At 34.6% G+C, this 19,228-nt stretch overlaps 1 protein-coding gene across 1 annotated transcript in view; it reads right to left on the bottom strand.

Moving 5' to 3' along the window:
• LOC120353668 overlaps positions 1–19,228 on the bottom strand; it is a gene marked incomplete at its 3' end in the record, with an annotated part of 56,718 nt that overhangs the window by 14,988 nt on the left and 22,502 nt on the right. Inside the window, 1 exon segment of the mRNA XM_039438310.1 lies at positions 14,817–14,951. Within this exon segment, the coding sequence (XP_039294244.1) occupies positions 14,817–14,951 (135 nt within the window).

The raw sequence follows: 19,228 nt of genomic DNA, 5'->3' as shown, positions 1-19,228 counted from the left end.
GCCGCGGTCCAAGTGCATGGAGGTACACTTGATCATAGTATTTAATTCGAGATCAAAAATTCTCCGTGCCACTCCACCGACCTAGTGCACGTTCTACTTAAAGGTACAAATATTTTTAATAATGGTAATAAATAGTAAAAAATGGATACTAAATATTGGCATCATTAGTTTGTTGAAATTCAGACATAGCCGCGCCGCGCCGCGTCGCGCCGCTCCACCTTCGTAGTGCACGCTCTACTTGAAGGTGCAAACGTTTTTAATAGTGGTACTGAATAGTACGAAATAGGTGCTAAATATTGGCATAATTATTTTGTTGAAATTCAGACATAGCCGGGCCAGTGACATGCCCATGTGCAGAGGTCATTGACCCCTGCTATTACATGCAATATCTCTGTAATCTTTGAGAAAAGAACATTTTTATTGTTGGTACTGAATAGTACGAAATAGGTACTAAATATTGGCATAATTGGATTGATGAAATTCAGACATAGCCGGGCTGAGAGGTCATTGACCCTAACTATTTTCATGCAATAACTCTGTAACCTTTGAGATGAAAAATTTTTTATTGTAGGTACTAAATAGTACTAAATGGGAACTAGATATTGGCATAATTAGTTTGATGAAATTCACACATAGCCGGGCTGAGAGGTCACAGACATTTGCCACATTCATGCTGTATTTCCTCTGTTACCTTTGAGGTGAAATTTTTTTTATTGAAGGTACCAAATAGTACGAGATAGGTACTATTTAATGGCATAATTGGATTTATGAAATTCAGACATAGCCGGGCTGAGAGGTCATTGACCCTAACTATTTTCATGCAATAACTCTGTAGCCTTTGAGATAAAAACTTTTTTATTGTAGGTACTAAATAGTACTAAATTGGAACTAAATATTGGCATAGTTAGATTGGTGAAATTCAGACATAGCCGGGCTGAGAGGTCATTGACCCTAACTATTTTCATGCTGTATTTCCGCCAACTTTAAGGTACAAATTTTTCCATTGGAGGTACTAAATAGTACTAAATAGGTACTAAATTATATGGTGCACAGCTTGAGTTCAAATTTGAAGATAGCCGGGCAACCATGTCTCTGGCCCGGCACTTTAGAAAAATCAATAACTCAGTTAGGGTGAGGTACAAATTTTTTCATTGGAGGTACTAAATAGTACGAAATAGGTACTAAATATTGACATGGTTAGTATGTTGAAATTCGATCATAGCCGGGCCAGCGACATGCACGTGCTTATTTTACACTAATTAAGAATTTTATCTATTCATTTACATACAAAATAATACAAATCACATACAAGATTTACATATAAATGGAGTGGCTAGTAAGAGAAGAGTACTGAACTCACAGTTGTCAAAAATGTAAATATATAATATTTAAAAAAAAAAATCTGTTGCTATAACTCTCGGCGGGCCGGACAAAATCCATCCTTGGGCCGGATGTAGCCCGCGGGCCGTAGATTGGAGAGTCCTGCCTTATACCACATACACTTCACCAATAATATAAATCCAATACCGGGTGCGCAGATCCAGTCTGCACACCGACAGCTCGCAGTTACAAATTGCGAAAATCCTAAAAAAATCCCATCCAATAATATAAATCCAATACCGGGTGCGCAGATCCAGTCTGCACACCGACAGCTCACAGTTACAAATTGTGAAAATCCTAAAAAAAATCCCATATTGTTCCTTGTTGAACTCCTCCCTAAATTCTTTCTTCTATAACCTTCATCCTGGGCTTGCAGGTACAGCTTTGCTCACCGTCAAATCGCAGTTGGTTCAGATTGTGTACTCCTTAACAAATTCTGAATTATTGAATACCACTACCATCCCCATGGTTCCGCCATACCTTTACCCCACAGATCTCACTCTCAATCCTATAGTAAAACCTCTTTCCGGGCTTGCAGATCCAGTCTGCCCGCCGTCAGCTTGCAGTTGGTTCAGATTGCATACTACCTTTATAAATATAATTATTTATAGGGATCTTATATCTGGATCCGTCTCCTTAGTTAAGGTTACCTCAATCTTCCTTAACACCCAACCTGAATTCAAAGAGCCAAGAGCCGAATCAGCCAGCAGCAGCTTGGGCACACACTCTTCTCATCAAGTTAAATACCTCCCGACAGAAACAGAGGGTAAAGAAATAGGATAGGGGGAGGAGTGTAGGTCCGGTATCTCCACCAGTCAGTACAGACACTGACCCTGACCCATACTTCACAATTATTGGATAACCTAGGAAGTGGAATAGGCGTATCCAATAAGATATCGAATTAGCAGTGATCATGTCATTTTTGTTTTTGCTTGATGCAATTGAACATTAATTTCCAAATTAAGTCTACTAGGAATTTGATGACTCTGGTAGCCTATCCATGGATCTCTTGCTTATTCTGGAATTTTTGGCATGGCTTGTCGCTTACTTTTTGTTTCACTTATCCAAAAGTGTAAAAGCAGCCAATCCACTGATTCTTTCTTCCATGTAAGTCCATTCGTACATGAGAGTTCATTCATAATAGTTAGTATAATAATATATTGTGACTGATTCCTTTTCTCCTGAACTTTAACATAATAAAAATATTAAAATGAGATCATTTTAATGTGAATTTGCATGAATCTGAAGAGAGTGTATTCCATCACTTTTATTATTGACTACCATTATATGATTCCTTTCTTTGATCTTAGCTTAAAAGTGAAAGCTTGGGGATGAAAATTTGGATGTAAACTAACATGTAACTCAATTCAATTTCTATCTAAATTGACAACTTTAGTATTTACTTGTGATCTATCAATATCAATAGGTTTGTCTTGTGCCATGCAATGACATCATGAAAGGAAATACGAGCAGCTAATGGAATATTATGTTTTTTCCGATTTAATTTTTAGCTGATTTTGCAACATGAAAATATCAGGCCCAGTAGCACAAAAGCCTGTTCAATCAGTATTAAATTTCATGAGAATTAAACAGAGCAGGGTTTTTTTTATAGAAGCCTCCTCTGATTGGTTCGCGTGGTATTTAGTATGGATTATGAATTAACAGACAGTACAACTGGCTCTCTCAAGGCCATGGCTGCGTACAAACATAGAGCAACATAGGAACCAATACAATGGAAGCTGAAGAAATTAGTCGATTTTTTATCACCTCACAATGAACATCACATTCAAGTACCACATGTTTGGAGAGACCGATTTTGAATTTCTTCCACTATAATCCGGTCACTTTCTGAATCTATTCTTCCAGATGTATCATGAATACTGCATTGTTTTAAAATAAAGTCGCCAAAATTGGTAACTCAACTACAGCTATTATAATCTTTTTCATTTGCTCACACTCTCTTACGTTTCCAACAGACTATGGGAAACTTTTTTCTGATCAGCTGCTACTTGAGGGACAATAATCCTTTCTCAAGGAACTTCAGCGAATTTTCCCAGAGTTGAGACCTGTTCCAAAATAATGTTTTTTGTCGCAAATCCACTATATTCTTGATTTAATCAAAATCGTTAGACCCGTTTTCGAGATCCGTCCGACATACATACATCATAACCACAAACACACATATTCAAACAGAAATTGCTTTCTTAGTATCATTGACTTCAATGCATATGATTTCATTCAACGAGAGCTTATTACACATAATAATAACAGCTGGCATCAAAAGCAAAGATGTCAAACATGATTGAAATTGAAACAGTAGCGATCATCAACATTATTATCTCCATCTGATTTGAAGTAACCAGATTATAGTAAGATTCACATCAATTTGTCAGAATTGTTTGAATGGGGAGCATTAATGCTATTAATGAGTAATACTGACAATCAGCGAACTGTTATGCATATTCTCCAATATTTTTATCGAAAGCTACCTTCTATTTTCTTTGGTGAAACAATCAATGTTTAAGAATAATTGATTCGTGGGAAAAGCGCCTTACTTCTATGGAAGATATTTTTACATTGGGAAAAGCAACAATAGCTATTTGGCCGTTTCAATAAATAACCCCTTTCTTTCGCCCAAGTTGAATTTTGGCCGAATTTCTTCATTCTATACAAACGGATTCCACAACGGACACTTCTAAAGTTTTAAAATACCCTCCATATATCATACTGAATTATTGAAATTGCATCGAAATTGATAATTGAGGGGATGTTTCACAGAGACAAGTTCTCACAGAGACAAGTAGTGTTTTTGAACGATATTAGTGTCACAGAGACAAGTTTCACAGGAGCAAGTATTCCTATAAATGGCAGTCTCACAGGAACAAGTTCCCACAGAGACAAGCAGTTTCATAGAGACAAGGTCTCCGTCCAAAGTAGTAGCGCTATAAATGGCAGTCTCACAGAAGCAAGTTCTCACTGAAACAAGGTGTTTCACAGAAGCAAGGTCAGTGTCATAGAGACAAGGTAGCGAATGTAGGAAGAAGTTAGGCGTGTTGCCTACATCTGAACTTGAAGGCACTCCATTATTTGTTCTAGTAAATTGAATGTCTGCTGTTTTTTAATCATGCAGGTATATGTTTATGATTGAAGGTTTATCATATAAGATAGGGATGGGTTGGTAAACCTATTAGAATTAGATAGAAGATAGATAGAATTATGAAGATAACTTAAATAAATAAATTGAGTTCTATGCAAATGTAATATATTTCTACCAAACTCCAAGATAACTATTCCAATATATCTAATAAGTATATATTAAACTTTCAACCCGAAAGAATAATCAATATGAATATGGAATGGAATAAATAAAAGCCAAAAAAGCTTACCAATGACCTACTTATCACCGCTTCTTAAAAACGACATGGCCAAAATGGTTTTTCATTATAATTCCTTCTTTCGTAATAAATTGTTTATGCTTTTGTACTTCTGAGCGAAGCTCGGTCCCCGATATTATGAGCTAATCATCTCTTCTTTTTCCAAGCTGCGGTCTCGAATTGTAAATTCAAATTAATATAATATTAACTTCAGACAGTCACAGAGTAAAGCTGCGTTAACACCAATAGATTCTATAGATTCTATTAGATTGAACATAACTTATCATACACATGATGAACATATGTGTTTTTCAAGTGCCGTTCAATCTATAATAATCTGTGAGGATTAAGTTATTAACATTTTGTTAATAACTTTGGTGTAAACGCAGCTTTAGATGCCAAGATTTATCATGGCGTTCCGAGTTACGGATGATAATGTCAATGAAAAACTTCATTTTCCTCATGAAATCTTTCCCATAGAAATTTAACAGATTGCTGTTCGACAAGCGTCTCTACATGTTACAAAATGAAAATCCCAGTGAAAAACAAAAAGTGCCACTTGATAATTCCCAAATCATCTTTTTAATCATAGCTCTGATTCAACTGAGCAATAACTTTCTGAACTTACTGAGTTAATATTAAAAATTATCATAAGCGCAATGGGACTTTGGATTCCATTAATTTAGGATAAGTATTATATCGGTATTCATTTTTACAGGATTGAAGTGGTGCAACATTTAGATTAGCACACCAATAGATTTTATTTGTAACGAAGTGAGTTCATTACTTTCATATCAAAGTTCTACTTTTTCCATTACGATATATTATATTGACGACTACTGCAAAACAATGTCTGGTAGCCCTGGTAATGTAATGTAATGTAATGTGATCGTATGGTTGATTGGAAGTCTCCAACCAGCCTGATCAGATTTCTTAGTGGGGTCATTGGCAAACATTTTATAAAAAAGACCTGATATTATAACAATGACTTTATTTCTAGTAGATAGCATTTGTAGTAGATGGCAAAGGATTCTCGTTACCACATTGCAAAGGATGTTCAGTGAGGTCTACTGTTATCTGGACTACTAGAGTATTGTAACTCCTAATGTCAGATTGAGTAAGAGCTTGAAATTAATTTATCCCTATTTAGTGTACTCCATGTTCAATAATCTGCCCCTATCTTATATTAGAAGAAACTGGCCTCTGAATAAATTAAAAAACGCACTAAATCTAATTCTGAATGAAAATGCTTATTATTCCGTAAATTAATTCTCAAATTGTTGAAAATGTGATATTCAGTGCTGTAAGTTTATAAATAGTTTTTTTTTCAATGTATGACTTAATTTATTCAATTGTACTGAGTGATGATAATTATGACTTGATAAGACTGATTTGATGAATGACTACACTATTCATAAGATGACCACTAAGATGTTATGAATATTGAATTGCTCATTTATTGTATAACAGACTATAAGCTGAATTCTTTAGACAAGGCCTAATCGCCTAATCTACATCCAAATTGTTTGTATTCATCGGTCAATATATTTCTTATTCCTAGACGCCAGCTAAGAAAGGGGTTTCAATTTTCGTAGAATAAGCACGTTTTTCAAAAAATGTTGTGATTTCAAATTCAAATTCGTTTATCACACACATATACGAGAATTTAGAATTAATGAGAAAGTGGCCGGAATAAGGTTTATGATTTTTGTTCTTCTGTATTTATACTAAGTGACGTATCAGTGATGGCTCTTAAACTGTAGGCTTATTATTAAATAACGAGTTTAGAGCACCGGGAAAATGGGATTTATATTTTATTATAATAAATATTCAAAATTACGTTTCCAACCCACAATTACTGTCTTTTTGTCATGTCCTTAAAGTTACTGAAAACCATATCGGTTGAGACTAATCAAACTTCATTAAGGGTGGTTTTAATTATTAGTTTTTGTGTTACAAATAGTACACCTAGACCTAGATGGCTATTGAAACATTATTGATCTAACTAAAGCATGATATTAGTGTCAAAGACAGAAATCTGCGTTTCAATTCATTATCATGTGTGTGATAAGAGAGAGAGAGAGAGAGAGAGAGAGTGAGACAGAGAGAGAGAGAGAGAGGAGTGAGAGTGAGAGAGAGAGAGAGAGCCCGAAGGAAAGGGTATGTGTGAGAGAGTTATGTGGTTGAGTGTGAGTGAGAAAGTTCGATATATTATATATGCTATATTATGGTGGGTGAGGAATAATAGTGTGGACCTTATGCGACACTCACAGATATTTATATATTTATAGTACTAAAACCATATCCATAGATTTTGGAAGCGGCATGTCTTTCAATCTTTTCAATCTTTTGAAACAGCATTTATTGTCTAAGGGTGGTGAAAGAAGTTTTCTGCATTCCATAACAACAATCTGCAGACTGACGTCTCGGGTATTAGAACCAAAAGGCCTTGCTTTATAGAACTATAAATACTCATTTAGTATTACAATGCCTTGCTTCCATGAAACAAGTCGAATGTTTCCCGTTAGGTAATTCTAGAAAGCCCGGTCAATTAGTCATCGGTGGTGTCCTCAGTAGAACTACCCTGCTAATAGACTATGTTCACTGAAGCGTAAAACCAAAGTTAGCCAAATGCTTCTATTTCTAAAAATTCTAGTGCCAGGTATAAAGTACTGCACTTTGGCGGCAGGAAATATTTAACATGTGTTTTCCATATTATACCCTTCCTGGAAAAAATAGATTTTTAGTTAGTATTGTTTGCCTCCCCTCTACGAGGATGCTACCTGTGCCTTTGCGTTGCGAGTTCAATAGTTGACAAAACACATTCAGTCGACATGGAATTGGTCAAGGAAATCGTAACGCTCCGCAATACTACATTATACCATATTGACGATGGATTTTTCTATCGGGTGACCTCCAGCGACCAATCCTTGAGTCTACTCGCCCTTCAAAGCCATAAGCTAATAAGGATAATAATAAAATTGAAATTTGTACTTATGTTTTTTGTGTAATCAATTCCCATGATAATTTATTGATCTTTATTATTCATCATCTCACTAATAATTAATCTTTCTTTTAATATTTTACTAGGATTATTAGGCCAGTAGGCCTACACACATGATTTTTCTTTGAGTACTAATTGATTCTTGACAACAAAATATCTTTATAATAGATGACTGTATGTTTCCTACTTAGTTAAGAAGAATCATTTATCAAAGAAATATGAAATTTAAGAAGCAATTAAGTAGATATCTACTGCTTTTCAATACTACATAATAATATTTGCAAATGATATTCAATTTTGTCAATTAATATTATTATTTTACCGTTGATACGATAATGATGTAACATGGTATCTTTTGTATATGTATATATAGCCTACTTTGTTTAAAAGTGATAGATTATTTCGATAATTTTTGTTTTCAGGCAAATTTTCAATACAGAACAATTTTTATAAAACTTGTATTTATTATATCTCAGTTTATCCCTCTATGAAAAACAATCTATATAGTCAATTTGACCACTTGACAAGTAAATCACTGATCGAAACTTTGAAACCTATATTCTGTATTTTTGAAAAGCTTTTTATTCAATTCAAATTTGGGAAATCAGTAAATACTATAGAGTGAATAGTAAATATTATAATAAGTAAGTAGAATTGATCCCGTCAACCATATCCTATCGTAGCCTATTTACAACTAATTTTCTTTGCAGATGTGGTTCTGGTTTAAGATAGTATTCTGTAGAAGTACACTATTAAAATCATAATAAAATCACAGTAACAAATACACAAGACACAGGGAAAGAAAGCATAATACCATTCATATGGAGTAATGATGAATGTACTCTTCCTTTGAGTAAAGAGCACTCTTAGAGAAATCTATCTTTAATTGAGATCTAAAGTTGCGTTCAATTTATTCATCGAAAAAACATACTGGCGTCTGCCGAACGTGACTTTATCACAATGCAGCACCTTGCATTTTCCTTTGATGTCTCCCAATAGAATTTGTTGACCTATTCAGTTGGAAAAAATAACTAGTAGTTCTGTGAAAAGTAGATTTCGCGCAGTTAAAAGCCACAGCCTCCATCAGGGTGAATTATGTGCTGTTATGACGTGTCGACGAAATATCGGTGTGTAAGCCACTAATGACTGTTTGAAATGTATCGTCAATAATTACTGATATTGAGTAAAATTATTATCATTAGAATGCTAATAATTTGTTGTAAACAGCTACAATCATACCGAGTTTAGTAAATAGAGTACCTACTTACCAAGTTGAAAGCAGAGAAAAGTCGGGAGAAAATAATAAGCTACCTACTTTGAGTTATCAATATTGCATGCCTCATCGCTTGCAATAGTTCACACGACAGCTGATTTTTTACCAAATTACATTGGGATATTAATTGCATGCGTCATTGCATGAAATTAATAATCCACTCGACAGCTGATTTATGATAAATAATTCTATAGTCTGATTTTCACGATAATACTGGCGTTTGAAAGAGACTCTTTCTCCTTTTGTTTTATCCTTGAAATGCAAAATTTCAAAAAACCTTGTATATATACGTTGACGCGCAATTTAAATAGTAACATACCTGTTGAATTTCATTGAAATCTATTGCCGCGTTTCGCCGTATATGCGGAACATAAAAATATTTGAACATAAAGAGAAATGCAAAACCGTCGACTTGAATCTTAGACCTTGTCTAGTCTTGACTTAATCTCATAGTTGTACAGTCAGTGCCAGTGAGATTTCCTGCGCACACTTCATTGTTACCATAATATTTAGATGATGGTATTTCTAGATGAAATGGATCGGCGTGAATACGCCGAATGGATCGACTTGTATCATTTGAGGATAATGATAATGATGATGGAACACTTTTCTGTTAAAAGGAATAGTCTCCATTATGTTCTTAGGGATTTGCTTGTGATCATGTTTCTATAAAGTCGTCATTTTATCAATTCGAAGATCAGCCTTCAAAAATTTAGGTCAACTTATACATTTCAACTCACGTTGCTACACGTTTCAACTTAGCAAAAGGACATAGGGAATTCGTATTATTATTCTCTAGAGCCCTGGAAATATCCCTGTTATTGTTCTTGGTACCTTATACAAAAAGGACTCCATAATACAAAAGCAAATCAGTCCTTGCCGGTCAAAGCTAGAGAAAGAAGAAGAAGAAGAAGAAGAAGAAGAAGAAGAAGAAGAAGAAGAAGAAGAAGAAGAAGAAGACAACAGGAGGAGAAGAAGAACATCGAGAAGAAGAAGATAATAGAAAAGAGACAAAGGAGAAGAAGAAGGAAGAAGAGAAGAAAATGAGAAATAATATAAGAAAATATAGATAGGAGGAGATTATAACCGTTGAGTACACTATTTTATCTATAACCACTCTTTTCTTGAATTGAAAATTTATAAATTACTGGTGGTACTCCCATACAGTAACAGTCAGGGGTGTGTATTCAAATACCGTTGGATACATCTTTCCAATATGTTCCATCCATCTAGAAGTATATAATCTGCTCTTTCTTACATTGATATCACTTATGTATAAGTTACTGCAGTATCAAAATTTGGCCTTAACCTGAACAATTTATTGAAAGTCACATTTAAATAGTTATTTTGGAGTTTGGTAGAAATACATTTACATGGAAATCAATTTATTCATTAAAGGCAATCTACATAATTCTAATAGGTTCTGATAGCCCATAATGATAAAATAGGCGTTCAATGAATAAATGAAGCCTAACAACTTGAAATATATTTCAAATCATTTAAGAATAAATTGATTCTACCTCGGTGCTATTAAGCTTTACATTTGTACATGTATCATTGTATTGAATTATTAAATATTTGATGATTTTTGTAAAACGACATTTTAATCCTGGACTAGTAGTTCTATGAACAGTAGACCTCGCGCAGTTATAAAACACAGCCTCGTCTCATACTGTCCATAAGAGTAAATCCTGTTTGTATGTTGTGTCGGCAAGATGTCGGTGTGAAAACGGCTAATGGCTGTTGGGGTTAGTGTATCAAAAATATGCTAACATCAAAAGCTAATCTCCTTCAACACACTGGCAACAGGTCAGCCCGAGTTGAAAGCAGATAAAGGTCCAGAGAAAATACTATGTTTTCTTTCCGTTATTAATTGCATGCGTCATTGCATGCAATGAATAGTCAACACGACAGCTGATTTTTACTAAGTTACATAAGTAGATAACTTAACTATTGTTTGTTTTTAATCATATTATAGGGTCATTCAAATAGAGCGCCGGTTTTTAAACAGCTGGTAAATTTTCGTTTATCGGTTGGCAACAATGCGTGACCTCGATTCTATTTCTGGTAACATTCCGATTGTCAATTCTGATCGTATTTCTTTAGATCTTGCAGTCTGTGTCTAACCATGGAGAAGTTTACTTGTGCGCAACGAGTGTTAATCGTCAAAACGTTCTATCAGAATGGAGAGAGTTATGCGGCTACTGTCAGGCTACTTCGCGGTACTCTAGGACGAAATGAAGCACCGAATGAATCAACAGTTCGCAGACTCATGAAAAAGTTCTTTGAGACGGGCTCAACAGTCGACCTTAAAAGTCCTGGACGTCGTCGTTCTGTCCGAACTGAGCAGAACATTGCGTTAGTTCGTGACAGTGTTGCTGTTAGCCCAGCGAAATCAATTCGTCGCCGTGCTCAGCAATTGAGATTGAAATGTTCTTCTGTACGGAGAATTCTTCGGTACGATCTCCAATGTCACCCCTACAAAATACAGTTGACGCAACATTTGAAAGTGACAGATCACCAGAAAAGACGACAGTTTGTCGACTGGGTATTGGGAAAACTGCAGGAGGATGACAGCTTCGCAAACAAAATCATCTTCAGTGATGAAGCGCACTTCCACTTGAACGGTTTCATTAATAAACAGAACTGCCGTATTTGGGGTTCAGAAAACCCTCGCATCATTTCAGAAAGAGAAATGCATGCACAGCGAGTGACAGTTTGGTGCGGCTTTTGGTCAGGTGGCGTCATCGGCCCTTATTTTTTCGAAGACCAGGAAGGTAAAGCAGTGACAGTGAATGGAGACCGATACCGTTCGATGATTAGGGAGTTTTTATGGCCTCATTTGGATGGAATAGACATTGACGAGTTGTGGTTTCAGCAGGATGGTGCCACATGCCACGCTGCCCGCGAAACAATTGTGTTGCTCAATGAACGGTTTCAGGATCGCGTCATTTCTCGTAATTCCGATCATCATTGGCCACCAAGGTCGTGTGACTTGACGCCTTGTGACTTTTATCTTTGGGGTCATCTGAAGTCATTGGTGTATGCTAATAAACCCCGAAACATCAATGACTTGAAGGAGGAAATTCGACGGGTTATCGGCGAAATGGAAGTGGAAACTTGTCGTGCAGTAATAGGGAATTTCATGGACAGAGTTGATGCGTGCCAGCGCAGTAGAGGAGGACACATTCATGACATAATTTTTCATACATGAAATCGGAAGGTGAGATGAACATGTTGATGTATTTATTTTCAATTTTTCGTTTAAATTAACCTCTTAATTTGATATATTAAAACCGGCGCTCTTTTAGAATCACCCTTTATTTGTATTATTTTTTTGTATTGTTATAATACTTGATAGAGAGTTGAGTGTAAGAGAGGGTCGACTGCGCCCTAACTTCGCTCTCTAAGAAAAATAAAGGCAGTCATTCTATTCTATTCATGTCATCATAATATATGATTATGTATATATATTAAAAAACAGATGACATCCAATTTATTAGAGCAAATGGAATGCCTTCATCTTCATGTGTAGGCAACACACCACACCTACCTTGTTCCTGTGAGACTGACCTTGTCTCTGTGACACTCCACTTGTTCGAATGGGACTCCACCCCTCTTCTTGTTCCAGTGACACTACTTGTTCCAGTGAGACAGACCTTGTCTCTGTGAGACTGACCTTGTCTCTGTGAGACTCACCTTGTCTCTGTGAGACTCATCTTGTCTCTGTGGGAACTTGTTCCTGTGAGACTGCCATTTATAAAAATACTTGTTCCTATGAAACTTGTCTCTGTGACACTAATATCGTTCAAAAACACTACTTGTCTCTGTGAGAACTTGTCTCTGTGATACGGACCCATAATTGATAATCGAAAAGTAGTTTTCGTGATCTGTCGGATATACAAACAAGATTAGTCTTGATAGAATAGGATCAAGATTGATAGAAGCAACTCACGTTATGAAAGTTTGTTTTATGAAAAATAAAAATTATCTATACTCCCAGGGATAGCTCTGATTGAAGCAGCAGTGCCCAATCGATTTGTTCCCGATAAATGCATTTCAATAAGTTCTTCAACTTGGTGCCAAACTGATGAAGTCAGCTCAACTTAATGCTAACCTGACAAAATTATTAATTCAGTTATTATTATTATTATTATTATTATTATTATATTTTTGTTGTGTGAAGCCACAAATTCTGAGCGGTGCTCAAGTGGCATACAACATGTCACTTTTAGAATGGAGTCACATGCATGCTCTAAAACACCCCTCAATGGTATAAGGACAAGCCTCTTCTAGTGTCCTAATTATCTTTGGAACAAATAACTTATAGCTGCTACACAGCCTTATATCCTCAGGAATGCAATTAGAACACTTGAGTCCTGAATAATACCTCGTGTTTTATAAGTATAGCCAGTTAACAACTGTTTCGAATTACATTGGTAACAATGGTTACAAGTAACATATGATATGGACATTTCAATTATAATTGAGAGATTAGGAGAAGAATAATATACATGCTAAAAGACGAACTTAAAACCCTTAAAAACCACCCTTAGAGTTTGGATATCGCCAAAATATTTCTTGGTGAGCACCTAGGACGTATAAGGAAGCTATATTCCAAGTTTTGTTGCAATCCATCCAGTAGTTCTCCAGAAATCGTGATCAGTGAGTGAGTAAGTCGGTGAGATAAGAATTTTATAAGTATAGATTTACAAATGAGCAGTCGAAACATGATTCATTTTCTTGGTTTCAGTATAGAAATGCCTTACCTACTTATTTTGTGTCAGAATCCAGCATGCTTAGCTCCACTTGACTATACTCCACTCTACACTCATTCTGTCCCACTCACTCACTGTCAAGGCATACAGAATGCATTCGAATCAAGAGACTTTTTCATTTAGGTTAAGTTTTATCAGTTTCATCCCCATTTTCCCCGTCGTGTGTCGTTCTGAGGTCGGTTCAAGGATGGTCTGCTGCTTCCATGATGCCTCTCACTGACACGTCAGCTCGCTCGCCCTCAAGTAGGTATGATTATTTCAATAATAGTAAGTTATAATGACGCAGGTTTGTTTCTATCAAATAAGCTCCACTCTCCCAAAAAAACTTTTCAAGGCTGTTAACCTTAACGTCAGCTTCAGAGCAATCTTCCGTTTTCAGGACTTCAATATAATTGGAATTTCCGAATCATTTCTGAAGCCTAGTATTCCATCAAATCTTGTTGCATTACCTGGATATAATCTCTTCCGAAATGAAAGATTAAAATATAGCTTGTGGGGGTGTAGCAGTTTATGTGAAAAATGGTATCGAAACAAAAGTTTTAATCACATCTAAACAGGAGTATTGTTCTAGACCAGAGTTTATGTTACTTGAATTTATTATCCTTATCTAGTTCTGATAAATTACTCGTTGGAATCTGTTATCGCTCACACAAAAAAGGTCATTTTACAGATTTCGAAAATGCCTTGCTTTCTCTTATGCCTTGTTTTAACCGTATACTAGTTATGGGGGATATGAACATCGACTTGAACATGACAAATCGTAACATTGACTACTTTCATTTGACTACAATCTTTCAATGCCTAACATGACTATTTTACCTCTCGATCTAAAACAATGAAAAGTTATTTGATCAGTTGTTTTAGCACACATGAAATTTGGTCAATATGAATGTCAACAATGCTTGTCGTCGTCGACTTCGGAAGTTTATACACAAACGAAAATGCACCTTCAAATTGATGAATGAATTAATTGAAAAAATGATAATTTTATTATAAATAATAATTACGTTGGGTTGCTACGGATCACTTGAGTTCTTGACGAATCTTCAGGTGGAAGTAGTGTGATCACAACATCAATTCCCTTTTCTACATCTCTTGGTTGCTTAAAAGTAATATGTCTTGCACATACTCCATTAACATGTCTGAAAAGTAATATCAAATTCAAATACATATTTACTAATTGCAGGTAGAGACAAACAATGGAATATACATCACAATTGTTTTTCAATATTCGGCACTGTAGTAAGGTTCACGTTATAATGACAGTGAAGGAAGATGGGAGAAAAACGTTGGCAATCCTCTGTTTTGTCAATGCCTTCTATAGACGGTAGCTGATACAGGTTCATTGATGTAATATTAACTGTTCATTTTCGTTCAAAATAATCAATCACATTATTATTAAGCAAGAAATTATATTTTCCATAATGTATCTCCATAGTTAAGAAGAAATATTTTGTTATTCGATTATTAATTCTACACTGTTGAAAGACGATCTGGCAACAGAGCAAAGCGAGAAAGAGATAGCGCTATCCATTTAGTTGAAAGATAGACAAGGATAGCAATACCATTGACAATCAAACACTGCCATTATAACGTGGACCTCACTATAGCCTTGCTTCCTTACCCATCTGAACCCCTGGCTAGATCATTCAAAAAAGATCTAGTGTAAAGACCTGTGTACCAAATTTAAACAGTTTGTGTGTGTAAGATAATGACAAAGCCGAAAAACGCCAATATTGAAGTCCTCTCAACATAAGATATTTAGATCACGCTACTCTGCGACTACATAGAGAAACATACAGCAATTCAGAACTTATAAATTCATAATCCATACTATAAAAAAAATACAGCACCTATTATTATGTATTTGAGGAACTATTTAATTATTTATGCCAATTCGTAACTGCGTATGGGAATTTACAGCAATCTGTGACTGCTATTGCGGAAACAGACTAACCTAGAAAAACATGATTATAGCCCAGTCAATAAAAGGTTTTTTCGATCCGAAAATTAAATAAAAGCTGAATTTCTCACCATCGATAGAACCCTCCCAGAGGGTCATTCTCCCAAAAGTCCCAAGAAATCCTCTTGGAGCTTTCCCCCCTAGCCCCCCTCGAAGTTGAAAAATTCAGGTTATCACGGAAAATCAATTATCTCTGTACCCATTGATCGGAAACAGTTCTATCATTTGTCATTCCATTCGTTACATAGTGGACTACAGTATCAGTTATATTCATTTTTCCAATAAAATTAACAGTAATATAAATTTGATAAGTCCAGTATTAAATTAATCGATGTTGATTTTCATTGTATCGCTTTGTATCAATGTTACTTGCACTGTTTGCAATTCATCACTATTCTCTCAAGAATTAGTTTTTATGAATTTCATGATCTGAAAATTGAAATTCGAATGCTATTTGGATGACGTTCACATTCCACTGGTTTTTTTACAATAATTGTTACGTTGAAGAATGAGGCAATTCAATCCATTTGGAAGTAAAAGGAAATCACAGTGCGATTTGAACAGTGGATAGTAACTTTGAAATTCAGTTGCTCAATTCATTTCGGCTTCATACTATCATTTGTAATTATAGTTGATCAGAAATATGCATTGTATATAATGTTTATATCTCACTTTGACTAATCTTCTATCACAGTCCCGCTTTCATTCATAAACATGATAATCCTAAATACGTTGATTACCTTAAAGATGTAGCTTATCTTACGTCGAACAATGTACAATACAAACAATTTTTGTATTCATTACAATTACATTACATTACAAACAATTCATTGGAATTTCTGCCTGTGATGAGAAAAAGTCATTTTATGAACCTTGAAATTCGTACCTAGAAAAAGTTGCATTATTACTAGAATTTTTTTATTTTTACTATTTATTATAGGTGTTGTACATTGATTTTTGTGATTATAGAGATCAACTACTTTATTCTGAATCAGGATAAGGATAAATAGGGAAATTGTGAGATGGGGATAACATACATAGTTACATAGCATCAATTTGAAAGCTCTGATAATAATGATTCGAACGGAACTGCAATTGTGGCTTGTTATTGCCTCTTCATGTTCAGTGAGAATAGAAAGCTTCAGAGTAATTCGTTCTCACTATATGTGATAATATTGGTAATATTTGGTAACATTTGTTAATTTTTGAACCGAATGTGCAACAAATTAATCTACTTTCAGCTTGAAAATTTTCAACTTATCAGGAGTACAGTGTTATCATGAATAGTATCTCAGGTAGGCCCACCCTTTTATTTTTCTCGTTCACGTGATCTGATGATATTCATTCCATTATCAAGTGTTCAAATTATAAAGCGTGATGTAACAAGATAAAACACAAGAAAAGCTATGAAAAGAAATTTTGAATCTTCATTTTTCACAAAATAAGGATATATTTTGTGAAAAATGAAGATTCAAAATTCTTTTCATAGCTTTTCTTGTGTTTTATCTTGTTACATCACGCTTTATAATTTGAACACTTGATAATGGAATGAATATCATCAGATCACGTGAACGAGAAAAATAAAAGGGTGGGCCTACCTGAGATACTATTCATGATAACACTGTACTCCTGATAAGTTGAAAATTTTCAAGCTGAAAGTAGATTAATTTGTTGCACATTCGGTTCAAAAATTAACAAATGTTACCAAATATTACCAATATTATCACATATAGTGAGAACGAATTACTCTGAAGCTTTCTATTCTCACTGAACATGAAGAGGCAATAACAAGCCACAATTGCAGTTCCGTTCGAATCATTATTATCAGAGCTTTCAAATTGATGCTATGTAACTATGTATGTTATCCCCATCTCACAATTTCCCTATTTATCCTTATCCTGATTCAGAATAAAGTAGTTGATCTCTATAATCACAAAAATCAATGTACAACACCTATAATAAATAGTAAAAATAAAAAAAATTCTAGTAATAATGCAACTTTTTCTAGGTACGAATTTCAAGGTTCATAAAATGACTTTTTCTCAATCACAGGCAGAAATTCCAATGAATTGTTTGTAATGTAATGTAATTGTAATGAATACAAAAAATTGTTTGTATTGTACATTGTTCGACGTAAGATAAGCTACATCTTTAAGGTAATCAACGTATTTAGGATTATCATGTTTATGAATGAAAGCGAGACTGTGATAGAAGATTAGTCAAAGTGAGATATAAACATTATATACAATGCATATTTCTGATCAACTATAATTACAAATGATAGTATGAAGCCGAAATGAATTGAGCAACTGAATTTCAAAGTTACTATCCACTGTTCAAATCGCACTGTGATTTCCTTTTACTTCCAAATGGATTGAATTGCCTCATTCTTCAACGTAACAATTATTGTAAAAAAACCAGTGGAATGTGAACGTCATCCAAATAGCATTCGAATTTCAATTTTCAGATCATGAAATTCATAAAAACTAATTCTTGAGAGAATAGTGATGAATTGCAAACAGTGCAAGTAACATTGATACAAAGCGATACAATGAAAATCAACATCGATTAATTTAATACTGGACTTATCAAATTTATATTACCGTTAATATATATTATTTATGAAGCTTATAAAATGTAAAACCAACACTTCAAATTTTCTCTACTGGAGCAAAACATCGATAGAAAATAAAGAAGAGCCCATTATAAGCACAATATACTTGTGTACTAGAATTCACTTGAACTAACTCATCACTTCAACCCTTCAATGATCACAATGAACTAACTCATCACTTCAACCCTTCAATGATCACAATGAACTAACTCATCACTTCAACCCTTCAATGATCACAATGAACTACAATGAAATATAAAAACCATGAAATTGATAATCAGGTACATTTTTCAAATAGCTTCACCCAACTAAATCTGTGAATGCTGAGTCATAAGAAATCATGTTCAATAGATTTAATTTGAATGCTTCAAATAGAAAATGATCTATTCTTTTGGTGCCCGAATCAAAATCAATATCAATCAACATTAATCGACATCAAGAAAAGCTTCTGCCAACCTTGTGATTCCAGTATGATTCTGCTCATGCTTGACTTCCATTTATAAAGTTCTAATTAAGGCCCTTGTGTAATGAATGACAAGTTGCGAGTGGAGGTGAAAAATCGATATGTTAACAAAAATAATAGAAGATGATGAATCATCTTTCAATTAATCTTATACGGTAGGGTACTTTGTGGTTAAATGTGAAACACTTTCATGATTTTCCTACCTTTTATGCATGCTTACTCTTCCTTAATTTGTATGTTTGCATGGCTTTCATCTTTAGAATCTACTGAATTTCCATATTGGACTGTCTAAATAATGTAGATTCAACTAGTAAGAACGGAAGATAAGCTACTTTACAGAGAGAATCATAGAAAGTTTCAATTCAACAAGCCCAATGTA

This window comes from Nilaparvata lugens, chromosome 11, assembly GCF_014356525.2.
Source record: "Nilaparvata lugens isolate BPH chromosome 11, ASM1435652v1, whole genome shotgun sequence".
NCBI classification, from domain to species: Eukaryota; Metazoa; Arthropoda; class Insecta; order Hemiptera; family Delphacidae; genus Nilaparvata; species Nilaparvata lugens.
Note: the sequence above shows the minus strand (reverse complement) of the source record. Positions and strands in the feature narration are given on the sequence as shown.